Genomic DNA, 23,946 nt, shown 5'->3' with positions numbered 1-23,946 from the left:
ATTTTGATTGCCATTTGACAAAAACGCAGGTAGATTTTACAGGCTGATAGTAAAGGACTGAGTATCATTGTCCTTCAAACTTTGCTTACTCCTGTTCATATTTACCTTAATGCTATTCTTGAATTGATATATTGGTGCTGAGGAACCCTTCTTATGTAGTTCACTAAAGATTAAAACCTGCTCAAAGAGGAAAACTCGTCTTTCCTTACTTCGGGACAGAACTCCAGAAACTTGTTCTGTCACAAGGAATGTATCTTGTTGCAGCAGTTTCCCCTGTGCTGTGAGTCTGCCCTAGAAGTAACAAATGATTCAATTCTGTTAAATATTTTCGCATTTCGTTTAAAAAAAATATTTCTACTCTCATTTCTAAAACAGATAGATATTTTTCCTTAAAGTAAAATAAAGAATGGTACGGTGGCACAGTGGTTAGCACTGCTGCCTCACAGCGCCAGAGACTCGGGTTCAATTCCCGCCTTGGGCAACTATCTGTGTGGAGTTTGCACATTCTCCCTGTGTCTGCGTGGGTTTCCTCTGAGTGCTCCGGTTTCCTCCCACAATCCAAAGATGTGCAGGTTAGATGAATTGGCCATGCTAAATTGCCTGTAGTGTTTGGGGAAGGGGTAAATGTAGGGGAATGGGTCTGGGTGGACTACTCTTCAGAGGGTCGATGTGGACTTGTTGGACCAAAGGGCCTGTGTCCACACTGTAAGTAATGTAAGTAAACTGTGGATTCTGGAAATCTAAAACAAAAACAGAAATTTCCAGAGGAACTTGGGAGGTCTGGCAGCATTTGTGGAAAGAACACAAACTTAATGTTTTAAGTAGGATCATTGCATCCAAAGCAGTTTTATCAAACATGAATGTAGCAATAAGGCACATCTTTTTATAAACACCAAGTTATAGGGGTGTATACAAGCCCTGGAAACAAACACTTCAGTCCAACTTGTCCATGCTGACCAGATAACCTAGATAAATCTAGTCCCATTTGCCAGCATTGGCCTAATATCTCTCTAAACCCTTTCTATTCATATACCCATCTAGATGCCTTTTAAATTAGTATTGTACCAGCCTCCATCACGTCCTCTTGCAGCTCATTCCATAGACACATCATCCTTTGAAAGAAAAAGTTGTCTCTTTTAAATCTTTCCTCTCTCATTTTAAACCTAAGACCTCTAGTTTTGCACTCTCTCACCCCGGAAAAGACTTTATACCCTATTCATGCCCCTCATGATTTTATAAACCTCCATAAGGTCACCCCTCAGTCTTCAATGTTCCAGAGAAAATAGCCAGGCAAAAGACTGAAAAAACATAGCAAGCCAGGCTGCATTAGGAGGTGGAGAAGTTGACGTTTCGGGTGTAACTCTTCTTCAGACCCTACCCTATTCAGTTTATCCCTCTAGCTCAAACCCTCCAACTCTGGCAACATACTTGTAAACCTTTTCTGGACCCTTTCAATTCCAGAACATTCTTCCTATAACAGGGAGACCAGAATTTCACATGGTATTTGAAAAGTGACCTAACCAATGTCCTTTCCAGCCACAGTATGACCTCCCTACTCCTTTACTCAATGCACTGACCAATAAAGGGGAAGACCAAACACCTTCTTCACTATCCTATCTACCTGCAACTCCGCTATCAAAGAACTATGAACCTGCCCTCCAAGGTCTCTTTGTTCAGCGACACTCCCCAGGACCTTACCATTAAGGCATGTGAGTCCTGCCCTAACGAGTCTTTCCAAAATGCAGCGCCTCAATTCACAGCTGGAAAGTTTGTATTCCAGAAATTGTTATCTGAGATAAACTGCCTGTACACTTGATTACCCCTTCCAGAAAACATTTATTCTCATCCTCTACGTGAAAGACGGAATAAGATTTGCCAATGTATTCTGAGTCCTTTTCACTCCATGATCATAAAATTATGGTGTAATGAGTACTGGTGAAATAATAATCCAGGGCAGAGGAAAGGGAATAACCTGACCTTAAAACCTTCAAGTCTTCCCAAATTCATCATGTCATTACAACGTTTTGGCACATGGTACATCACATCAACCGCTTTCTGCAAAAAGAAACACACTTCAATATTAACAGTTTCTGACACTGTCAGCTCTTGCAGATATAAGCATTTTTCACCTCACATGTTTGGAATCCATCCAACAGATTCACATTCAATTTCCCATATTTTTTGATATCATTTTCATAAAAATTACAAAATTATAATATTGAAATGCCATTAAATTATATTTGAAAAATAAACATGGAGTCATGGAAATAAACTATAAGTCTCATATAATAGAGATAATTTTATTGTATTTTAAGTATTATTGATATCAAATCATCCATTTGAACTGTAATTAGTAATATATATAAAATATTGATGTTTTCATGTCATAAATAACTTCAGAATTTAATATTACTTGGCAGCCAAACCTCCAACAACTTCCACCAGTAGAGTGTTTAAATGTCTCCAAGGATGAATTAGCATCCAGCAGAGGTTAAGGGTCAAATTAGAACATATACTCGAAGGAGGTTTTGAAAAGGCAGGATATAAGAAAACCTTTGAAGGTGGTAACTGTATCACAAGTTGTTAGGGACAATATTGCTTCATCCCAGAAACTGAGAATTGAAATTCTGCAAATACAGCTTTGTCTATGCCTCAGGAGAGAGAGAAAAAAATGTTCCTAGGTTATCCTCAATTTTACCAAATCTCAATGAAATAAAAAGCAGTTCAAGCAAAGAAACCTGATATACTGTAACAATTTTCTAGATGACTTCCTTAACAACTGTGCAAAGGACCAGAGTCTGAAACCTGCAAAGTACAAATCATTGGTACAGACTGTGAAGATATTTATAAGCAAGGCAAACATGCTAGTGAAACTGTCACACCAGAGATTATGCAAAACAAAGTTATGAACTCACAAGATTTCAAAGGTAGCATACAGTCAGTGGAGTTCTGGATAAGTTGAAATTTAAACTGGATGTGAACAAAAACATTAAAGGGAATTTGGAAATGGTGAAACTAGAGATACACTAACAAGTATGTCCAAAGGCATAACTTTTGCTCCTGTGTTGGGTGCCCAAAATCTGGAGATGTCCTGTCCACAAACCTTACTTGGCAAAAGCTTCCTTAAATGGATTCCTTACCTTTTCTGGCCTCCATGTGACACTAAATGCAAGCCACTCAATAGTATACACCACTGCAGAAGAATTAAATAATCAAAACAAAGCATCCAGTATGACAATTGTATGTCCAATCTGGGTTACCAGGTTTCAAAATTGAAGTTGTCCTACAGTTTAATCAACAGCCTGACATTGTCATATTCACAGAATTATATCTTAAACCCAGTGTCCCAGATTTCTTCTTCTCCAGCCTTGGAGTATATCCTATCCTACTAGTGTCCATAAAGCACTGTGGACCAGCAGCGGCAAAGTTGTGCACCACCACAATTTTCACCCTCGTGACCTGAGAAATCCCTCACTCTACCATTGCAAACCTTGGATCAGTGAGGAATGTAAAAGGGCAATGACCAGAGCTGCACCAAAACAAATCTAAAAATAGGTACCAAAACAGTGAAATTATGAAATACACCAACTAAAAGCATGCTTAACAGCAGAAAGAGGATAGGCATATCAGATCTAAATCATTCCAAACCAAGCAATTAAATCAAAGCTACCATATGTGACTATAAATGGTGGCGGACAATTCAACAACTAATGTGTGCTGTGTGAACATCACCTTTCTGAATGATTTTGGAGCGTAGCAAACCAATGCAAAAGAAAAGGCTGAAGAATTTGCAATTATCTTTCACCAAAATTGCAAAGTGGGTGATTCATCCTCACTTCCCCCTGGGGATCCCAGCATCACAGATGCCAGTCTTCAGCCAATTCACAGTATTAACAAAGTGAGGGTAGGTTCTATCAAACAGCATTTACCCTGCAATAACCGACATGCTCTTGCTTATTTGTGTTCCAGCTTCAGAATTCATTAAAATCTTAGTCCAAACATATTCAAAAACTTGAACTGCAGAAGAGAGATGAGAGAGTTCCCTTAACATCAATGCAACAATTGATTATATGGCATCAAGGAACTACAGTCAAACAGAATTGAAGAAAATCCTTTCCACTCACTGGAATCATATCCAGCATATGATGCATACATTTGTGGGTTTTGGAAGTCAATAAGCTCAGTTCAGCCATCAGCACAATCCCAGGTCCAATCATCAATAACTTTTCCTCCATCATAAGGTCAGAACTGGGGGCATTTGCAGATGACAGTACTATTCATCCCTTCTCAGACAACAGAAGTCTACACTTGCTTGGTACCAGACCTGGACATCACTGAGGCTTGTATTATCTTTCAATTGAAGTGCAAGGCAATGAACCTCTCTAACAAGTGAGAATCTAACCAACTCTCCTTAACATTCAACAGTATTACCCCTACTGAGTCACCTATAGTCAACACTTAACTGGACTAGCTACTGCGGCTACAAGAGCAGTTTAGAAGTTGGGAATTCTGCTGTGAGTAACTGATGTCACAATTCTGCAAAATCTATCCAGCATCTGCATGACACAAGTCTGGTGTGTAATGGAATAGTCTCCAGTTACCTGGATGAATGCATATCCAACCACACTCAAGAAGCTCAACACCTTCCATGACAAATCAGCCACTGACCAGAATTGCATTAAGCATCTTGAACATTCAAATTCTCCACCACTCTTGCACAGTAGTATCAGTGTGTACCATCTACATAGTGCACCACCGTAATTTGTCAATGCTCCTTTGGCAGAAGCTTCCAACTCCCACCCTCTACCATCTAGAATGTAATGGACAGCAGGTGCATGAAGATCATGGACTGGTCATAACTAATACTCTGTTTTATCAGAGAGACAAGAATAAGACCTCATGGAAACATATTCAGTCCAGACATTTGCACCTGCTTGAGTATATTATCATCCAAGTGAGGGACTTCCAGGATGTTTGTTAACATTCTGTGCCTGCTGCATGCCAGGACCCTCAGCACAACATCCGGATCTACCTTGGGCCGAATACGTGAGCAAATGGAGTCAAGCAAAGCTATATTATCACACCAATTGAGTACTCCTTCTTCTTCATGGCAACACTCCATCCCATTTCCATGAAGCTTCTAGCTGGAGTAGAGCTTCTCTATGGGATAAGAGGGAAACCTCTACAGAACTAATTCAAGAACTAAGACCACACCAATCTCTGTCAGTGAACTGCAGCATACAGCTGATACTTGCATGTACACACCCTCAGTGGCTGAGCTCCAAACCATCATCAATGCATCCATAAAGACCTATGAGTGTAGGGGCATTAGGCTAAACATTTGGAAGACAAAGATCCTCCAGCAGCCTGCTTCCACCAGGCAAAACTGTCGCAAACTATTAAGATTCATGATGGGCTCCTGGCCAGGTGGGTCAGTTTCCATATATTAAAAGGGTTGACATCAACACTAAAATTCAACATTGTGCCTGACATGTCAGTGCAGTCTTTGGCCATCAGAAGAACAAAGTACTGAATAACAAAGGTTTCAAACCCAGCACTGAACTCATGGTCTAAAGGGTAAAGTGTTACTTGTTCTTCTGTATGTGTTGGAGAAGAACAATGTACAGCAGACATCTCAAATCCCTACGGAAATATCAGCCGTGTGTTTCTGGAAAGTCCTGCGTATCCAATGACAGGAGGAACATTCCAATATCAGTCTCCTGTCTTAAGGCAACATCCCCAGTATGAAGGCACTGGCTACTATCAATCTGCCACATTGTCTGCATGACTGACACAACACTGCCAAAACAAGTTCTCTACTCCAAACACATGGCTAGCAGTTCTCAGGAGGATAGAGAGAATAATTCAAGAATACCTCAAAACCTCGCTGACAAAAATGCAATGCTCCACTGACTCATGAGAATCTCTTGCCCAGAACTGCCCAAATTGGAGAAGGAACATTTGCGAATGTACCAACTGTCTCGAACATTTCTGTCAGGCCCAGGTCGGGGTCAGTCTCAAACACAGATGGAGTGTGTGAAAACCCAAGCATCCCACCCCACCTCTTACTTCTTTAAACTCCAGTTGCCCCACCTATGAGACATGTGTAGAACCATCATTGGATTGTTTAGTCACATTAGGACCCCCAACTCTGAAGTCGAGGAGAATCATCCTGAGTCTTGATGACAGTGTTAGAAGAAGGGATATACCAACAGCACGTGGACTGCAACAGTTCAAGAAGGTAATTCAATTACTCCCTCTCATGATTGTGGAAACAATAAATAGTGAGCTTGCCCATAATATCTTCATTGAACAGCAAATATAAAAGTCGTTAAGGAAATTGATCAGTTATGACAAACTGAATGGCAGAACAGGCTTGAGGAGTAAAAGTCTATTCCTTTTCCTATACTCTTAATGGGCTGAAAGGACAACTTAGATGATTTATAAACGTTAAAAAGAATTGACTTCTGCTATCTGTTCACTCACTTCATTCATTGGCTTACAATAAATGCCATCAGGGCTTAATAAAAAGTTTCCCTTACACTTTTATTTCAGAATTTAGTTAATAGATTGTACATTTACTTCACACTATTATAGTACCTTTCTATTTAATTTATAACATAAATAATTAAAATAATCATAGTAAATGAATGTGATTTATTCCTTTAGTAAATTTGCTTGGCGCTTCTTCCAATTTGCTGTCAGTGATACATCAAGAAATGTAGTTGCACTATAAATGTTTGTCAATCTAAGAAAACAAGTTTTACCGAAATCTCTGAACATTCGAGCCCAGCTTGTTCACTGTACTTAAGGAAGTCCTGCAACAAGATCATTTTCTTTTATTAATTATTATTTCCCATTAAGCAAATAACTTTATTGCATGAAAACAATATGAAACAACTTTGCAGTTGAAGTGCTCATTACAAATTTTGTCTTGTCAGCAAACATTTTAATCTATGTGAAAGTAGTTTTGGTGCTAATATCCACCATACCATTACTCTGTCAGTGGTTAGTAGCTTAGTTAGCTGTACTGTGGGTTCACAATATGGATTTACGCTAATAGCAGGGTTCATTTCTTGTACCAGCTCAGGTTACCATCCTTGCCGGAGGTGCAATTATCTGAAGTTAAACCAGCACCAGAGGTCGCTCTTTAATGAGAACGCGAGATATTGTCATATCTCAAATTAAAAGCATGATTGTTTTCTTTTTTTAAAAAATCTTAATGAACAGGATCTTGACTAACAAAATTCAAATGCTGTATATTTTGTAATCCCTTTAAAAGTGTATTCACTGCATTCTGCTCACATACATCCAATCAACTGAATTGAGAGCATAATGTGCATGATTAACTGTCTGTCATTCAGATTAGGCAGAGAATACCCAGAAATTAGATGATATCATCTCTCCCCCTTATAACAAGATGTGTGATGAAATGTTTAATCTGTTGGGTGGTATGCATCCATATTGTACCAGGAGCACATAAGACACCATATTGATAAAGTTCTACTTGAGATATTCGCAAACTTGATCTGAAATGGCAATTAGAAAAATTTGAGGATCCTTTCCCAAAATTAAGCTTCGTTGCTGCATTCATGTCTATTGAGTGCCTAATAATGGTCCTCAAAAGATTAAACTGGAAGGCCAAACAGTTGCCAAGGACAGAATTTAATGTTCTCTGAGTTTGGTGGTGAGGGCCATTTAATTCAGTGGCAAGATGGTATCTTCTACCTTCCCATTCTTCCTTAATTAAGTATGTGGTGGCAATAGGCAGCAGCTGCTGGAGAGGCAGGGAAAAGAGGGAAGGGGTAATTAGTCCAAAGACATTTGTTTCATGTTTGAGGGACCCAGCATCAGGAATTGTGGGCAGTCTGAGAGTCAACCACTGCCCTTGCCATCAATCTCCCAAACCCAAGAACTCCATTTTGAAAGCACATATCCCCTCCACCCTTGCCTGTGCCTTTGGTTAAGCCAATACTTGGGTGAGGCTGCAGTGGGTCACGTCACTTCAGTGGCACTGCTGAGCAATGAGAAGTTACAAGTCTCTGGCTAGCCAGCAGTGCTTGGCAAGTGAGTCCTCTGTCCAGGGGATCTTTGATCCTCTGTATATAGCAGCCTTTCCCAAGACATAGTGATGAAAGGCTTCCAGCATATTTCCAGTGAACATATAAGACTCCTGGCAACTTTGCTAAGTACCACCCTATGTTTCTGTGTCAGTTTAACAATTGGATGAACTCTCACCCTGAGCAGCAACTGATACTTGGTTATCCTCTGTACAGGTTTGATGAGATAGTCACTCAGGCTAAATGTCTCACCCAAATCCAGTTTTACCTCCTGAAAAAAAAAGCAAAATGTTGACTCACATACGTCATGTCTGACTATTTTAATTGGATATCTTATTTGTTCAATGGAAAAGTGCTGTGCAGTACTGTATTGAACAATATAGGTAGATAGATTTTGTATGTTGCTTCTTAGGAAGGTGTTGTGTTCAAACGTGTCATTAACCTAGGCCAGCATTTGTTGATTATCCCTAATTGCTCTTGAACTGAGTCGCTTGCTAGACCACTGCAAAGGGCAGTTAAAATGTAACCATATTGCTGTGGATCTTAAGTTACATGTACGAACAGACAGTTCAAGAGCAGGAGTCGGCTATTCAGCCCTTTGGAACTGCATCCATAAGACCATGGTTGATCCGATTGGAACCCCAGATCCACATTCTTGCCTACACTACATTACCTTTACTTAACAAGAATCTATCTACCTCTACCTTACAAAAGATTCAGTACTCCAATTCAGACATTTGTCTGGCAAACCTTCTGTGAACTGCCTCCAATGCATTTGCATCCTTAGGCAGACAGGGTAAGAATGGCAGGCTTCTTTTATTAAAGGGCATTAGTGAAACAGATGGGTCTTTACAACAGTCAGTGGTTGTAGTCATGGTCACTATTATTGAGACTATCTTTATGTTCCGAATTTATGAATTAAATTTAAGTTCCATTGGTTGCTTTAGTGAGATTTGAACCCTCTCTATTGGGCATTAGACTGGACCTCTGCAGTACTAATCCAATGACATTACCACCACAAGCCACCATTCCCACACCCTTGGGTCAGGGATATATCTGATCTTATGATACTTCAAATTAACTGCCAAAAATCTATGTGCAGCTTCTGCTCAAAATTCCAACATGTGCACCTGATTGATGAGATTTTGCAAAATTTACCCTTTATGCTTCAGCTCTTGTCTAAGTTAGATGACTTATGTCTGTTTTTGTCTGGATTGAAGGGATTGTAATTAGTCTTAGAATCACACACAGAGTTGATATTTAAGCTAAGGAAGCTCTGAGGGCTTCCACCCACATGGAGCTATTACGAAGTAGCAGTCATTCCTGTCTTCAAGAAACAAAGCGGAAAAAACCGGAAGAAATTTTGTAAAGGCTCGGAAATCAAATTTCAGTCTGTTTAACTAGTGAATATTTTAAGAATAGATGCTTTGAAATTTTGATTACAATACATTTTACACCTTTCAATAAACCTTTTTACAGGAGGCTACTTCATTTGCCAAAATAAGCAGAAAGAAAAATCAATTAAATTATCCTTACTGAATGAATAGAACATTCCAGTCATGTCAGTCAGCATAAATAACTAATATTCTTCAACAGTCAATGATTGCTGTAAACTACTCATTTCCAGTTGATGTTCATTATTTATTATTGCCATTGAAAAGAGACAATTCGTGACTCACCTCGAAATAGGCATCATATTCAATCACAATATGCTCAGATTTTGGCTTGTTTTGACAGTACACTGCATACATGTCTAAGCGTCTCTCCTGCAAAAAGGGCAAGTAGTTTTATGATTTCTAACTTCACCACATTGTCCATTTTCATCTACCCCTCTTGGAACTGAGTAGTACATACTATTACCTTTAATGTCTCATGAAAATTTGATGAAAATACTAACAATAAAATAACTAAAATTGCACTGCTTGTAAATGGAATTGACAATCAAAATCATTCAGAATTTCTATCCCTTCTGTAAGTTCATAGAATAGTATCTGATAGTAAGTATATAAAATTTTTTCCTGTTACTTGCCAGATATTTAGAGACTAAGTAGATAGAAGATTTAAATACTTTCTGTAAACATATGAATTAGGAACAGATGCAGGACAGTTGGCCTGCTAGCCTGCTCTACCGTTGAACAAGATCAGAGCTGATTTGATTGTGGCCTCAACTCCACACTCCCTCCTCAGATGACATTGAACTGAGGAAGAATATAGTTCAAAACGTGGCCATTTGGTCCACCACATCTTCATTGGTCCTTTGCTAAAACAGTCCAAACCAATCTCACCATCCACACATAGCTCTGTTTCAAATATTTATTAAATTTTCATATTTTTCAGAGTTAAACTAGACTTACAGTGTGGAAACAGGCCCTTCGGCCCAACAAGTCCACACCGACCCGCCGAAGCGAAACCCACCCATGCCCCTACATTACCCCTTACCTAACACTACGGGCAATTTAGCATGGCCAATTCACCTGCCCCGCACATCTTTGGACTGTGGGAGGAAACCGGAGCACCCGGAGGAAACCCACGCAGACACGGGGAGAACGTGCAAACTCCACACAGTCAGTTGCCTGAGTCGGGAATTGAACCCGGGTCTTCAGGCGCTGTGAGGCAGCAGTGCTAACCACTGTGCCACCGTGCCGCCCACATAATATTGATAATATTGATCCAAACTTCAGTACTACATTGTAGTACTACATTGCAGTACTAATAGTGCCAGAAGACTGGAGGATAGTAAATGTGGTTCCCTTCTTCAAGAAGGGGAGTAGGGATAACCCTAGTAACTATAGGCTGGTGAGTCTCACTTCTGTTGTGGGCAAGGTCTTAGAGAGAATTGTAAGGGATAGGACTTATGAACATCTGAATAATGCAATAATCTAATGGCCCTAATTACATCCATTTGACAAAGTATTTCATCCTAGTATCGCTTTTCACACTGTTAGTAGCATTTTTCAGATTCATGACTCCTTGTCACTCATTCTCCAACCACAAGGAATATTAATTTGCTATTTGTTGTATCAAATATCTTTATAATTTTAAATCAGTGCATTAAATTTTTTAGCTTCCACTGTTCAGGTGGATATGGCATTTTTATTATATCAAATTCCTAGCATCACCCAGGTTAATTGATAGTAGATGCTTATAATGTTTTTAAAAAGTTTGTCTATAATAACTGCTCCAAACTGTTCATAATGCTGGAAATGTGATTCTCCTAATATCAATATAACACTTCTGACAATGTTACAGAGGTGACGTGAGAGATGGGTGATGCCATTTAGGACTAAGATGAGAAGAATCTTTTTTTAATTCAAATTGTTGTGAATCTTTATAATTTATGAAAGGTCAGTCTTTGAGTATGTTTAAAATAAAGTTTGTAGATTTCTGATGACCAGCAGCATAAAGGGTTATGGTGATAGTCTGCGTTCCAATGTCCATTACCCAGTTTATAAAATGTTTCTCAAATAAAGAAGAGTTGAAAACTCATTTCCATGCCTTTACTTCCTTCTGACTGATTGATGGAATTTGCTCATGTCTGAATGATACCTGCATGCATTTCATACATCTGTACTTTTACTGAAGGAGCACCAAAGGAGAAGCAGGAAACAACAGGTGTTTCTCTCATGTTCATATCCTGTCTCCATATGAAGAAGTGTTATCATCACTGTGGATGCAATTAGTATAGATTATCAGCATTGGAAAATTGGGAAGTCCTTCACCAACCCTCTTGGCTGTGGACTCCCTCCTCACCCCCACCCCCACCTCAACCCCCTCACCTTAACCTGTAAGCACCTTAAGCAATCTGCAGCTTGTCTCAGCTCTGTAAAGGAAACACAACTTTTCTTATAATTAGGCAAGATCCTACTTTGGTCAGTACACTTCATCTGTTGCTTCCTTCTAAAGGCTGAGCAACAGCAGGCAGTGAAGGGAGCAGCAGGAAGAGGTTCTAGGTTCCTGAATCTCTGGGCATATCACCTAATTTTTTATCCCTTTGTTCTTATGCACCAGTCCGTAGAGATTCATATGGAAAGACAAAGTACAATTCAAAATGGTTCTGAGAAAATGGAGAGGGTGTATGCTATTTAAACTCACATGATTATATATATATAAATTAGCCAAAAAAGACTAACGGATTGTGATTAGGGGTTTTACTGGAACCCTAGCTAATTTCACCCTCCTAAATTGAACTGGAGACCTGTGACCAATGTGTGCCACAATGATCGGTGCTGGTTCCACTGATTTTCTTTATTTATATAAATGATTTGGATGCAAATATAGGAGGCATGCTTAGATTAGATTAGATTACTTACAGTGTGGATACAGGCCCTTCGGCCCAACAAGTCCACACCAACCCGCCGAAGCGCAACCCACCCATACCCCTACATTACCCCTTTACCTAACACTACGGGCAATTTAGCATGGCCAATTCACCTGACCCGCACATCTTTGGACTGTGGGAGGAAACCGGAGCACCCGGAGGAAACCCACGCAGACACGGGGAGAACGTGCAAACTCCACACAGTCAGTCGCCCGAGTCGGGAATTGAACCCGGGTCTCAGGCGCTGTGAGGCAGCAGTGCTAACCACTGTACCACCGTGCCGCCCATGCTTAGTATATTAGCATATGACACCAGAATTTGTGGTGTAGTGGACAATGAAGAAGGTTATCTCAGAGTTCAATGGGACCTCGATCGAATGGGCTAATGGGCTAAGGATTGGCATATGGAGTTTAATTTTGAATAATGCGAGGTGTTGCATTTTGGTAAGGCAAATCAGGGCAGGACTTATATAGGTAATGGTAAGGTCCTGGTGAGTGTTGCTGAATAAAGAGACCTAGGGGTGCAAGTGCATTGTTCCTTTGAAATTGGAATCACAGATAGACAGGGCAGTGAAGAAGGTGTGTAGCATGTTGCCTTCATTGGTGAGAAAATTGCGTATAGGAGTTGGGAAGGCATGTTGCAGCTGTACAAAACATTGGTTTGGCCACTTTTAGAATACTGCCTACAGTTCTGGTGTCCCTGCTATAGGAAAGATGTTGTTAAACTTGAAAGGATTCAGAAAAGATTGCCAAGGAGTTTGCCAGAGTTGGAGGGTTTGAGCTGTAGGGAGAGGCTGAATAGGCTGGGGCTATTTTCCCTGGAGCGTCAGAGCTTGAGCTTGTACAGGCTTATACCATTACGAGGGACATGGGTAGGATGAATAGCCAAGGCCTTTTTTTCCCAGGGTATGAGAGTCAAAAACTAGAGAGCATAGGTTTAAGGGGAGATCTAATAGAAACTTACAAGATAATATATGGCTTGGAAAGGATGGACGATAGGAAATTGTTTCTGTTAGTCGAAGAGACTAGGACCCGTGGACACAGCCTTAGAATAAGAGGGGGTAAATTCAGAACAGAAATACGGAAACATTTCTTCAGCCAGAGAGTGGTGGGCCTGTGGAATTCATTGCAGTGGAGGCTGGGATGTTAAATGTCTTTAAGGCAGAGATTGATAAATTCTTGATGTCACAAGGAATTAAGGGCTATGGGGAGAATGCGGGTAAGTGGAGTTGAAATGTCCATCAGCCATGATTGAATGGCAGAGTGGACTTGATGGGCCGAATGGCCTTACTTCCACTCCTATGTCTTATGGTCTTATGGTCTAAGGTGGGAGAAGAAAGATTTAAAAGGGTTCTGAGGGGCAATTGTTTCACACAGAGGGTGGTGTGTGGATGGAACGTGCTGCTAGAGGAAGTGGTGGAGGCTGGTACAATTACAACATTGAAAAAGTATCTGATGTGTACATGGATAAGATGGGCTTAAAGAACTATGGACCAGATATTGGCAATGGGACTCAATCAGTTTAGGATGTCTGATTGGCACAGATGAGTTGGACCGAAAGATCTGTTTCCATGCTGTATAACTCTATGACTCTGTAATCGAGAAGTTACTTTGAAGTAAACCACAATGATGCCAGTTCTATGATGATGAAAGAAAAATTGTCACATTATTACATTACATAAGCTAAGTTTCTATTTTTATTCAACATTTTGATGTAAACTAGCAAATCTTACATGCTTGATGAAGAGCTTTGCCAAATGTTCTGGCTCCTGAAGACATTTATCCAACTGCCCTGCAAAATAACTGCAAAGAAATATGAACAGATATCATTCCAAAGCCTTGTTACAATTAATACATATTTTTCTTTACCACTTGAATATTGAGTCACATAACATAATCAATCACTTAAGAAGCGTGGAAAATTCTTTGCATCAGAAAATGGAGTACATACTCCAGGGATATACTATTTAGATAATAATCCAACAGGCCAGTTGGAGAAATGGCCAACATTTGTGAATATTAATAAGTACTCACCAAGTCTCCTTTGATAATGTCTTCCAAAAGAACACCTATAGCTCCTAGAACAACAAGGCTGATGTATGGAAACTTATAAATTCTCCTCCAATAAGCTGCTCACTGACACCCAGTTTGGGTTCCGCCAGAGCCACTCAGCTCCTATCCTCCTTACAGTTTTGGTTTAAACATGGACAATAGAGCTGAATTCCAGAGATGAGATAAAAGTAACTGCTCTTGCCATCGAGGTCACATTTGACTGAGTGTGGCATCAAGGAGCCCTAGCAAAACTGCAATCAATGGGAATCGGTGGGGAGAACTCTGTGTTGGTTGGAGTCATACCTGGCAGTTAGAGGTCAGTCATCTCAGCTCTAGGATAGTGTTCTACAGTTCCACAGGGTAGTGCCCTCAGCCCAACCATCTTCAGCTGCTTCATCAATGACCTTCCCTCCATTATAGGATCAGAAATCGCAATGTTCACCGATGATTTCAGCATGATTCCCAACTCCTCAGACACTGAAGGAGTCAATTTCCGAGTACAACAATATTCATAGTCAGATTAACAAGTGGCAAGCAACATTCGCATCATATAAATGCCAGGCTATGAGCATCTTCAATTAGAGACAATCTAACCACTGTCTCTTGACACTCAATGGCATTACCATCATTGAACACCCCATTATAGACATCCTGGGGTTACCATTGACCAGAGGCTCAACTGGACTTGCCAGTTTAAAATAATGGTCTATAACAGTAAATCAGAGGCTAGGTATACTGAGGTGAATAACTGACCTCCTGACTCCCCAAATCCAGCCCACCACATACAAGGCACAGTCAGGAGTGTGATGGATAACTCACCACTTCCTGGATGGGTCCGGCTCCAACAACAAAGCAGTCTGCTTGATTGGCACTACAACCACAAACATCACTCCCTCCACCACTGACACTCAACAGCAGTAGTGTATATTATTGTCACATTCATAATATGACACACTAAGGGATGAATTTGTTCTCTGTCAACTGCCTGATAGCAAACGTATCTGTGTAGCCTGTGCAGCATCCTTTACTTAACTGAGTGAGCAAACCTACACACATATTCAGATCATGACCATTGACTCTGTCTACCCATGAGAATCATTACAGCTTGTGTAGAGCTGTCTGTAGTGGTACTCTTTATATATTACCTTGCCCCCCCTAAATTTGGAACACCCCTATAATTTGATCAAACTGCTGTTAACTAGATCTCTAATGTGGAATTTGGGCTAGTTACACAATATATAAATATTTTTGCCCCCAGGATTAAGGATGGGCCGGGGGGGGCAGCATATCCATGGGACAGATCAAAGTTCTATTCAGACCCCAGATCCCCCACATTCTAAGCTCTAAGAGGAACTTTATCAAGTTCCATCATCAATTGAATGACTCTCGGGCACAGAAACAGGTTTTTCAGCCTAACCAGTCAAAACATTATAAGAATCTCCTTTCTTTTTCGTTGTACTTATTCTTGTTTTAGCATAATTCCTACTCTAAACCAAAGTGACTGAACACTATGCCAGAACAAATGCAATTTGTACGTATTGTTGACACATAACTTGGAAGTACTGTGAACTGTAAGGAAGACACTGATAGGCCTCAGAAGAAACTATACAGGCTGATGAAATCGATGGGTGTGAAATTTAGTACAGAGAAGTGTGAATATATCTTGTTAGAAGAACAAGGAGAGGCAACATGAAAGTAAAGGTAAAATTCTAAAAGGGATTCAGGAGCAGAAGAACCTGGGAATATATGTTTGCAAATCATTGAAGATGGTATGGCAGGTTAATAAAAGTTTTTAGTAACACACATAGAATCCTAGGTGTTATAAATTGAGCAATATGGTGTAAAAACAAAGAAGTTATAAGAATCTATATAGAACATTATTCAAATTATTCAGTATTGACAGCTGACCTCAAAGCTAATGTAGAGATATGATTGCAAGGTGACTAAGGCTGGAGACTGAATATGCAGGAGTATTTGACATCTTGTAAGGATAAGTAGAAAGTGTAAAGAATAATAGTGGGGTTAAAAAAGGACAGGAATGAAAGTAGAAAGAAATGTTCAGATCAAGATGTGGAATGAATTTGATTGGAGGCAAGTAATTGTAAGGGAAAAAGGGTCACTCAAGGGTACTATAATCCATTTGACAGTAGCCACAATGCATAATAGATTATAAATAAAAAATAATGTGGACCTGTGCAGTAGATACTGCAATAAATATGGGTGATTTTAGTCTTCTATAGATAGGACAAATTAGACTGGTAAAGATAGTTTGGAGGATAAAGTCATTTGCTTCAGTCTTAAACGGTGGACAGGAAGAGAGATGGAGTTGTTGGCTTGAACTAGGGCTCATGGCATTACAATGAATTTGGTTTTGCTAGTTGTAGGAAATTGCTGCTCATCCAGATAAAAAGTCTGACAATTTGAAATGGTTTAACTGAGTTGTTGGTGAGGTGGGTGGGGTATCATTCACGTGAAACTTGTGTTTTTGAATAATGTTGCTGAATGATAGATAAGAAATAGAAGGCAGCCAATGGTAAAGTCATGGGGGAGCTCGAGGTGTAATGGTGAAGGACTGGGAAGAGAACACAATGCAGGTGATTCTCTGGTAATGATAATGCCTGCATAGTTGAAATGTAAACAGCCTCCAATTATAAACACAGCACATAAAGAAGTAATGTGCAATATTTTCCTACATTTACAGTTAAATGATAAGTATAGAATACTGTGGTTTACTTTGAACAGGAACACTCTTACATTCATGTAATGATTTTGATGAATTACACATAATGTGCAAGAATACTTCAGCATAACTATTTGCATGCTTTACATTGCTCATATTAATCCAGATCCTTTGTACAACTTGGTGGCTGGCAAATATTTGCACTGAGGACAAGTGATCTGAACATATAAGGCTGGATCATAAATGGAGGTGCTGATTGGAAGGAGGAAGAAAAAAAATCAACATTTATAAGGCACCTTTCAGATCCTCCCAAAATGCGTCAGAGCCAATTAGATCCTTTTGAAGTGTAGTCACAGCCAGTTTTCTCTCTAATTTTCTTTCTGACTGTGGGGGCCTCTGAAGCTCATGTGTGGCAATGACTTCCTGAACTCATTGCTGTGTAGAGAAATATGATAGAGCAACTTGTACACAATAAAGTCCCACTGACATGAATTAAATAAATGTTTTAAATGTTTGTCAGAGGATCAATGATTGGGGCACCTAAATAATTCTTCTTCAAAAATTAGTTGAATTCCTAACATGCACTTGAGAAACCCATCTCATTGAAAAGATTGCAGCTTTGATCATGTAACGCTCCTTCAAATTACAAAAGGTCTTGGCAACAGGCCTTCAAAAGGCAGAAAATACTTAGAATGAATTCAAAAATTAGGATAGATTATACTTTCAATTAAACAAAAGCTAAATTTGTACATTATATCACAACCATTATTTCATAATGTCAGCCTCTGAACCCACAGAGCAAAATGAAAGGATCATGATGCAAAAAAGGAGTATACATTCAGGGTTAGTTAAACTAGAAAACATAAAGAAACTGAGAAAGGAAAATGACAACTTGGAAAGTAACACTGACACTACAAATGACCCCAGTAATGACACCAACAATCTGTGTCTCAATCAAAGAGGGATATCTACATAGACCAATGGATTCCATAAATTTAATCTGACTATAGTGGTTCCTACGTTTAAATATAGAATGTATGTTATAGTTAAGAAACTTACGTGAAGACTTAAACAACTGTTGTCTATTCTAATTCATTCAAATTCCCATTAATAGAAACTCCAATAATTTTACCTAATACTCAGTGCCTAAACTTGTGATTTATTTGTTATATTGTCACAGCTATTGTTAACTTAAATTAATGCATCTTTATGTTTGTCTTCATGTTTTTGAATGACAAATAGTAAATTGCTCACGATGACCACATGGTTTATTTTGGTTGGCATAACTATCATTAAAATTAGGAGGATATATCTTTTAAAACATGAAACATATCTGGAAATGCAGGTTACCTTGGAGAACCTAGTGATTGTAGTGTAAGGATCCAAGCATTGTTGCAGTATGCAGTAAAGAGTTGGAGACAAAGGGTGGCCAATCAGGTCTTAGATCATGGGCCATGATCCAATCATAGAGTGGAAACAGGCAGTTAGCTAGAGGTAAGGAGGTTAGTCCAGAGGACTAAAAGAAGCATCCTTATTTTCCTGGACACCAAGCAATGCTGAAAAGACACCTGAATGAAGGATCCCACTGTCCTAATCTCCCTTATAAAGCTGCAAAATGTTATATGCAAATAGAAGGTGAAATAACTCCATGGAGGCCAGTATCCTGTCACCAAGTCACCCTTTATTAACATGTGAAGAGTCCTTGACAATGATCCAGTTTCCTCAGAGCCAGCTGTCAGAGTGAATAGAACCTCTGACACTCGTGTTTACATCTGTCAGCCAGGGCTCCTTGATTGGACCAGATTAACAGTTCCAGTCAGGGAATATATTCTATGAGGTCCACCTGGCTGGCGTCATTACAATCATTACACCCTCCCCAGAGTCTGAGGACATAGGCTGATTCTTTTTGATACTCCTCTTTGAGTGTTTTAGCACTGAGTCAGGTTCCTCCAACTCTGCCTCAGATATGGGCAGAGTGTAATACACAGTAGCTTTCCTCTTATGCCCGGAGTATCTAAAAAGAAATTAATTCCAATGTATTAAAAGTTTCTTTCAATACATAAGAAACAAACGACAGGTAAAAGTAGACATTGGGCCACTTCAAACTGATGCTGGAAGCCTAGTGATGGGAGATAAGGAAATAGCAGGAGAACTTAACAAGTACTTTTGTGTCAGTTTTCACAGTGGAAGACATGAGTAATATCCCAATAATTAAAGTGAGTCAGAGGACTGAGTTGAGCTCGGTTGCTATTACAAAAGAGAAAGTGCTAGAAAAGTTAAAAGGTCTTAAAATTGATAAATCTCCTGGCCCCGATGGGATACATCCTAGAGTTCTGAGAGAGGTGGCTGAGGAAATAGCAGAGGCATTGGTTGAGATCTTTCAAGAGTCATTGGAGTCAGGGAAAGTCCCGGATAATTGGAAGATCGCTGTTGTAACCCTCTTGTTCAAGAAAGGATCAAGACAAAAGATGGAAAATTTTAGGCCAATTAGCCTTACCTCGGTTGTTGGTAAAATTCTAGAATCCATCATTAAGGATGAGGTTTCTAAATTCTTAGAAGAGCAGAGTCTGATTAGAACAAGTCAACATGGATTTAGTAAGGGAGGTCATGCCTGACAAACCTGTTGGAATTCTTTGAAGAGGCGACAAGTAGGTTAGACCAGGGAAACCCAGTGGATGTGGTCTATCTAGACTTCCAAAAGGCCTTTGATAAGGTGCCACACGGGAGGCTGCTGAGCAAGGTGAGGGCCCATGGTGTTCGAGGTGAGCTACTGGGATGGATTGAGGATTGGCTGTCTGACAGAAGGCAGAGAGTTGGGATAAAAGGTTCTTTTTCGGAATGGCAGCCGGTGACAAGCGGTGTCCCACAGGGTTCAGTGTTGGGGCCACAGCTGTTCGCATTATATATTAATGATCTGGATGAAAGGACTGGGGGCATTCTAGCGAAGTTTGCAGATGATACGAAGTTTGGTGGACAGGCAGGTAGTACTGAGGAAGTGGGGAGGCTACAGAAGGATCCAGACAGTTTGGGAGAGTGGCCCAGGAAATGGCTGATGGAATTCAACGTGAGCAAATGCGAGGTCTTGCACTTTGGCAAAAAGACTAAAAGCATAGACTACTTTCTAAACGGTGAGAAAATTTGTAAAGCCAAAGTACAAAGGGATCTGGGAGTGCTAGTTGAGGATTCTCTAAAGGTAAACATGCAGGCTGAGTCCGTGATTAAGAAAGCGAATGCAATGTTGTAACTTATCTCAAGAGGGTTGGAATATAAAAGCACCATTGTGCTACTGAGACTTTATAAAGCTCTGGTTAGGCCCCATTTGGAGTATTGTGTCCAGTTTTGGTCCCCACACCTCAGGAAGGACATACTGGCACTGGAACGTGTCCAGCGGAGATTCACACGGATGATCTCTGGAATGGTGGTCTAACATACGAGGAACGGCTGAGGATCCTGGAATTGTATTCATTGGAGTTTAGAAGATTAAGGGGAGACTTAATAGAAACTTACAAGATAATACAAGGCTTGGAAAGGGTGGACGCTAGGAGATTTTTTCTATTAGGCGAGGAGACTAGGACCCCTGGACACAGCCTTAGAATTAGAGGGGGTCAATTCAGAACAGAAATGCGGAGACATTTCTTCAGTCAGAGAGTGGTGGGCCTGTGGAATTCATTGCCGCAGAGTGTAGCAGAGGCCGGGACGCTAAATGTCTTTAAGGCAGAGATTGATAGATTCTTGATGTCTCAAAGAATTAAGGGCTATGGGGAGAATGTGGGTAAGTGGTGTTGAAATGCCCATCAGCCATGATCGAATGGTGGAGTGGACTCGATGGGCCGAATGGCCTAACTTCCACTCCTATGTCTTATGGTCTTATGGTCTTAATTCTCTTCTTCTGGTGGCAAAAGCAGTGACATCTGCCATGTCCATCTCAGATTCCAAAGCATCTTCAACACTTGACAGAGAGGGCAAACCCATAGGTTCCAGAGCAGTCAGAAAGACAGTCGAGGATCCGGGCATGTTTTCTCTTGAACCGTTTGTGAGTTTGCAGTTTCCTTATGGTCCATGTCCTTGTTCAGGACTGTTGCATCGATCCAAACTTTATGCATCACTGGACCCTCCTTCACATCGACCATGCCTTTTACTCATGCAGGGCTTTTCTCGTTGCTCCTACACCAAAAGTCTTCCCTGAAATAAACTGTTTCTCCCATTTAGTGGAGTCATGTGCTCAGTATTGGTGTTCCTGATTCAATCTCCCCCCCCCCCCCCCCCCCCCATCACAGCTTCGGGAAGATCAGATTTAACCTGGTCCGGCATCTTCTTTCCATTAACAACTCTGCTGGAGCTAACTCTGCAGTTTCATGACAGGTGATCCCTCAGTTTTGTATCAAGTGAGGCTGTAGGCTATTTCTTTAAGCCTGCCTTCAAAGTCCAGACTGCTCTTTTTGCTAGACCATTGGATTAAGAATGGTATGGAGCTGTCCTTATATGTGGAATATCATTCGACTTTATGAAACACTCAAATGCCTTGCCGGGTAATGATGGCCTATTTTCTGTAGCCAATAGATCCTGTCATTGAAAACCATGTCTAGTTTGTGGAAAGAATGTATTTTCTTTTTCGGGCGAATGACATTGGGGCAGTTGAAAAGCAATGAGTAATTCTGACAGCCTGTGGACACACAACTTTATCGATTATTAGGAGCCTAAGTTTCCCTGAGCCACCAGATACTAAAACCTTTCAGGAGTTGATGTATTTAGCTAAGGAATATTATGACCCCAGTCCTCCTCTAATTATGAGGCATTATTTGGTTTTATTCAGCAATTCGAGAACCAGGGGAATCCATATTGGGATTTTTAACAAGATTAAGATAACTGGCAAAAGCATGTTTAACACTTAATAAAATGCTGAGAGACAATTTGATTTTTGGATTAATGACGTAATCGTGCAAAAGCATCTACTGGCTGAGGCCGAACTGGACTTCAAACAGGCACTATAACTATAACTATAACTAAAATATAAAAGCACATTACTGCGGATGCTGGAATCTGAAACCAAAAGAGAACTGGCTTTATCATCGGAAAGTGCAGTAAGTGGAGCACATTTTTTTTTTAGATTAGATTAGACTTACAGTGTGGAAACAGGCCCTTCGGCCCAACAAGTCCACACCGACCCGCCGAAGCGAAACCCACCCATACCCCTACATTACCCCTTACCTAACACTACGGGCAATTTAGCATGGCCAATTCACCTGACCCGCACATCTTTGGACTGTGGGAGGAAACCGGAGCACCCGGAGGAAACCCACGCAGGCACGGGGAGAACGTGCAAACTCCACACAGTCAGTCGCCTGAGTCGGGAATTGAACCCGGGTCTTCAGGCGCTGTGAGGCAGCAGTGCTAACCACTGTGCCACCGTGCCGCCCACAAATGAGTTTGAAGATATTCCAAAGGATGTGGGCACCCTCGAAGTATGAAGGAATGCCACTTGAATGAATGCAATTGCATAGCCTCAGTCAGGACATATCCTAAACAGAGGAACTCGAGGTCAGCCCACAGAAAAAACCCAAAACAAAGCCAAGCCTTGGCCAAACAGTTAATGATTTCTTCAGAATCCAGGCCAGCAAGCCATTGTCAGTATACGGACTTAAGACAGCAAAAAGACCCAACTAAATTAAGTAAGAGAACTCACAGGCAGGTATGCAGGAATGCTCACCCTCGAAAGGTCACCTACTTCTGGCTTGGAACAACTAAATTGCTTAGCAACATCCAAATCAGAAACAAACAAAATAAATGTCTGGTTAAGTAGTCACTTGGTTCTAATGGAAGTTGATACAGGTACAACTGTATCAGTGATTGCAGAGCCAATCTTTAACAAGATTCGCTCTGGACTCCAACTCTTAAGTTTGCACAAGGCCTCAGCTAGACGAAGAACCTATAATGGGGAACCTTCGCAGATTAAGGTTACAACTTTGGTTTTGGTCTCTTATGAGAAGCTGCTGGTTCAGTTCACACTGACTGTAGAAATTATTTGAGAAAGATTCACTTAGATTGGCTCCATATTTTTCGATGAGAAAATGGCTGCCTGAATGAAGTACTAATTCCAGAAATTATTCAGGAAGGTCCAGAGACTATCAAAGGAGCCAATGCCACCTTGCATGTTGACCATTCCATAATTCTAGAAGGCTCACCTAGTGCCATTTGCCTTACATGCAAAAGTAGAGTCAGAAATCAGAAGGTTGGAAAATGAAGGAATCGTCAAACCAGTCCAGTATATGGAATGGGCAACACTGATTGTGAAGCCCAATAGGTTGGTTTGCCTTTCAGGGGATTTTAAACAAATGGTAAACCGCCTTTTGTAGCTGGATAAATACCTAATCCCTTGCAAAGAGGACTTATACACAAAGCTGTTGGGAAGGTAGCTATCCTTCATGGCACTATCCTCCTGGACATGAGCCATGTGTACCTGCAATTATGATTAGATGAGGATTCCCAGAAGTATGCTACAACTAATACCATAAGGCTTTGTACCAATATACAAGGCTGCCATTTGGGATTTTGTTAGCCAATACAATTTTTCAGCAGAGGTTGGAAAACACTTTACAATGTCCTACCCCAGGTCGGTATTTATCGAGATGACTTGCTGAGAAGAGAGAAGATCAATAAAGAACGTTTAGAGAACTTGTATGTAGCACTTAGATGTTTCTCCCAGCTGGGTGTATGGCTTAGAAGGGAAATATGTGTGTTCCAGCCACCCCATGTGAGCTACCAGGGTTATAGAGTCAATGAGATCGGGTTAGATCCATTGGAAATAAAATGAGGGTGATAAAAGGTGCCCTGGCTCTT

The 23,946-nt window shown here is 40.5% G+C and overlaps 1 protein-coding gene across 1 annotated transcript in view; it reads right to left on the bottom strand.

The window, feature by feature from the left end:
* Positions 1-23,946, bottom strand: part of LOC132817100 (kalirin-like) — a 63,412-nt gene that overhangs the window by 10,698 nt on the left and 28,768 nt on the right. The window contains exons 5-10 of the mRNA XM_060827257.1: positions 14,111-14,180; positions 9,740-9,826; positions 8,239-8,331; positions 6,768-6,818; positions 1,978-2,055; positions 106-291 (exon numbers count right to left, since the gene is read on the bottom strand). Of these exons, the coding sequence (XP_060683240.1) occupies positions 106-291; positions 1,978-2,055; positions 6,768-6,818; positions 8,239-8,331; positions 9,740-9,826; positions 14,111-14,180 (565 nt within the window). The remainder of the gene's footprint in view (positions 1-105; positions 292-1,977; positions 2,056-6,767; positions 6,819-8,238; positions 8,332-9,739; positions 9,827-14,110; positions 14,181-23,946) is intronic.

Source organism: Hemiscyllium ocellatum, chromosome 7 (genome assembly GCF_020745735.1).
Source record: "Hemiscyllium ocellatum isolate sHemOce1 chromosome 7, sHemOce1.pat.X.cur, whole genome shotgun sequence".
In the NCBI taxonomy this organism is placed as follows: domain Eukaryota; kingdom Metazoa; phylum Chordata; class Chondrichthyes; order Orectolobiformes; family Hemiscylliidae; genus Hemiscyllium; species Hemiscyllium ocellatum.
The sequence above is the reverse complement of the archived record's forward strand: the minus strand, read 5'-3'. Positions and strand labels throughout refer to the sequence as shown.